The sequence below is a fragment of the Telopea speciosissima genome, chromosome 7 (genome assembly GCF_018873765.1).
Source record: "Telopea speciosissima isolate NSW1024214 ecotype Mountain lineage chromosome 7, Tspe_v1, whole genome shotgun sequence".
NCBI classification, from domain to species: Eukaryota; Viridiplantae; Streptophyta; class Magnoliopsida; order Proteales; family Proteaceae; genus Telopea; species Telopea speciosissima.
The window spans coordinates 50,458,491-50,461,952 of NC_057922.1; the positions used below are offsets into that span (position 1 = coordinate 50,458,491).

The window sequence follows — 3,462 nt, forward strand, 5'->3', positions numbered from 1 at the left end:
GTGCCGTCAATGGTTGTAGAGGATCCAAATTGATGATTCATCGTCTCAAAAATCGTAATCAGATTGGTCGAATCAGTGACTCAGAATCTGCTATGACTAATCCTAGGCAGCGTTTGGATGCATTCTTGGAATACAGTCTAAGTCGATTTTGCATTTTCGAATAGTTGCTTTTATTATTGGAGAATGCATTGAGTTTTCGGATTTGAGGGCTGATTGGTTTTTGTTTTTGGGACGGATTTCAATTGATTCCAATCCGATCTGAATCAATGTCCACACTCCACTCAATGTCCACACTCCACAGTCATCATAGAGAAGAGCCCCCAAGCTTTCTAAAAAAGGGAAGAACCATCAACTATCTCCTCATCATATATGATATGAAAACTACCTAGTCCACCTACTCTAAACGGCTTGTGCCTAATAAAAGGAAGGCCTCACAAAACGCTTCATCTTTGGCTTTGTCTTTCTTTTTTAGATGTAGGATGTAGATGTGGAAGTGGATTTCCTCCATTTTCACAACTTTCTCTCCTCTGCTTCTCCTCTCCTATTCTCTTCTCTTCTCTTCTCTTCTCTTCTTCTTCCCCTTCTTATCTTTTTATTTCTATAACCAACCATCTGTCCTGTTTCTTTCTCTTTCTCCCTTATTCATGGGAGAACATCATAAACGTTCCTTAACAGATTTCCAAACTATTCTGGGTATCTCCAAAGGTGCCTGCATTAAAGATGTCTGCAAAGCCTACAAATCCCTTGTCATGAGACGTCATCATGATAAGAGTTCTTCTTCCAACAAAACTGAAAACTTAAAATCCCTTAATGAAGCCTATTTTCAGGCTCTTAGCAACCATGCTAATGTGCATGGAGTTCAAAACTATAGAGACAATGGAGGAGGGACTCATCCTTCAACACCTCATTGTAACTTCAACCAGCATCAGAGCGTTAAAGATCAATTCTACACGCCGTCGTTCCTCTCGAAGGACACGAGCCGGAGATGTCAAACCCCATCTCCAATGTCTAGCCCGCTGTCAAGAAACACTAGTCGGAGGAGCACCACCCCTAACAGCCCTAATGAGCCACCTCTTTCAAGCAAAATCCATACCAGCCTGAGCGGCGAACCATCGCTGTCAAGATGCATGAGCCGAATGAGCAACACAACAAGCTCATCATTCTCCACTAGCCCGGGCGAGCCATCGCTTTTGAGAAGCATGAGCCGACGGAGCAGCACCACCCCTATTATGTTCTCCTACTCGAGCGCAAGAACTAAGCCCCCACCAGTGGAGAAGCAGCTTGAATGTACCCTTGAGGAGTTGTTGCAGGGATGCACCAAAAAGGTCAAGATAACAAAAGATGTCATTACTAATACAGGGTTCGTACATTTTTTTCTCCATCCATTGAAATAATATTCTATGTTCTCTGTTCTTTTGTTTTCTCTTTGGATTTCTCTGGTTTACCCTATTATTGCTATGTTTGGATGTCACAAGAAAAGAAAAAATTCAATAAATTTTGGAGTTTGATGACATATAGAACAATTATTGTATCAATTATTTTTGTCTTATTATGTTTTTTTTTTTTTTCGACATCCAAACATAGCCTTTTTGTGCTTCATTTGTTTGGTGGCAATTTTGTTGAGGAGTTTTCTTCTTGATTTTTCTGTTTTTTTTTTGGGTTTTATTTGTGGTGTGAGCTTCGGTGAACTTATATTTCATTCACCAAAAAACACAATATCTTGATGGTTTCCCTTAACTAGTAGATGCATAGAAAAAGTTATGCCATCTATACACATAGATATGATAGACACATAAAACAATCATCATGGCATCCATGATTTTTGTGCTTGATTTGATTGGTGATTGTTTTGTTGTGGAGTTTTCATTTTTATTATTATTTTTTTTTAATTATTATTATTTTGTTTGGTGTGAGCTTTGGTGAACATATATTTCATTCACCAAAAAACATAATATCTTGATGGTTTCCCTTAACTAGTAGATGCATAGGAAATGTTATCTCATGTATACACATAGATATGATATGGGGAATGCAAAAATCCATGAAAGGAATTAATGGAAGCATTTGGATTATGCATTATTTCATGAACAACAATCACTTATGTTTTTCGCAAAATGAATGTGGTAGCAAATCGGCTAGCAAAGCACGTGGCAACAACAAGAATATCTTTAGTTTGAGATTGTGCTCCTTTTGTTCTTCAGGATAGTAGCTGGGATTCGCAAATGAGGCCCAAATATAGATTCTCATAATTTTTGTTCTATCTTCTGATTGAGCCCCTGCTCTGGTGATGGCAATACCGAAGGTGGAGCAGTGGTTCAACGATCTTTCCTCTTATAGTGCTGTATATATTTTTTTTCCAGTTATTAAAAAACAATTTCATGCTGAAGAGGGCAGTGATTAAGCAATTTGGATCCTCTGCTGCCACCTGCCTATGCAGCTGGCGTGCAATCTCACACAGGCAGGGGGGAAATGACCGCCCCACCCACTGCCTGAGCACCCTGCCTTGGTGGGGTAGGGCAGTCATTTTGCCCCTGCCTATGTGAGGCTGCACACTGGCCGCATGGCAAGGTGGCAGCAGAGGATCAAAATCTGTGGTTAAGAGGGAGATCATATAGTTGATGAGTCTGTTGTTATGGCCCTAATGTCTATAGAAAAATCTGTGTCTCAACCTTAAATTAGACAGGAACAGATGATTCTTGATAATCTGACAAAGTAATCGACTTCTCAGAATTATTATCAATCTTTCTGTGATACTCATTAGGGTTCTCTGTGGCAGATTGATTGTTCAGGAAGAGGAGACACTAACGATAAAAGTGAAACCTGGATGGAAAAAAGGAACAAAGATAACATTTGAAGGAATGGGTGATGAGAGACCAGGATTTCTACCAGCCGACATCATCTTCTCGATTGCTGAGAAACGCCACCCCATATTCAAGAGAGAAGCTAATGACTTGATCTTATCAGTAGAAATTCCCTTAGTAAAAGCCCTCACCGGATGCACCCTCTCAATTCCACTCTTGGGAGGGGAGAAGATGGTTTTGAGACTAGAAGAGATCGTGTATCCTGGCTACATAAAGAAAATCCCAGGCTATGGCATGCCTAATCCAATGGATCATGGAAAAAGAGGAGATCTACAAGTCAAATTTGGGATCAATTTCCCAACTCAATTGAATGATGAACAGCGCTCTGATGTTGTTAATCTTCTTCAAGATTGCTCTTGAAATCAAATTTGTTTTCTGTTAATATTTCTTTGAAAATTTTTCTCTTGGCATTGGCATTGGCATTGGCATTGGCATTCACATTCACTGCCAATACTCAAATCTTGTACTACAGTGTACCATATGATAGAAGGTTTATATAGACCGAGACATTTCCAGTCACACTAAAAAGATATGTGGCTTGGAAGTTGGTAATAGGTTGAGAAAGCTGGAATCAATGAAACTACAATTTTTTTTCTGTACC

At 39.5% G+C, this 3,462-nt stretch overlaps 1 protein-coding gene across 1 annotated transcript; it reads left to right on the forward strand.

Moving 5' to 3' along the window:
• Window positions 1-1,119: 1,119 nt before the first annotated feature.
• Window positions 1,120-3,255, forward strand: LOC122669905 (dnaJ homolog subfamily B member 13-like). Its single transcript, XM_043866807.1, has 2 exons — window positions 1,120-1,360; window positions 2,777-3,255. Exons 1-2 carry the CDS (start codon window positions 1,128-1,130, stop codon window positions 3,219-3,221), a joined length of 678 nt encoding a protein of 225 aa, XP_043722742.1. The 5' UTR covers window positions 1,120-1,127; the 3' UTR covers window positions 3,222-3,255.
• Window positions 3,256-3,462: the final 207 nt, after the last annotated feature.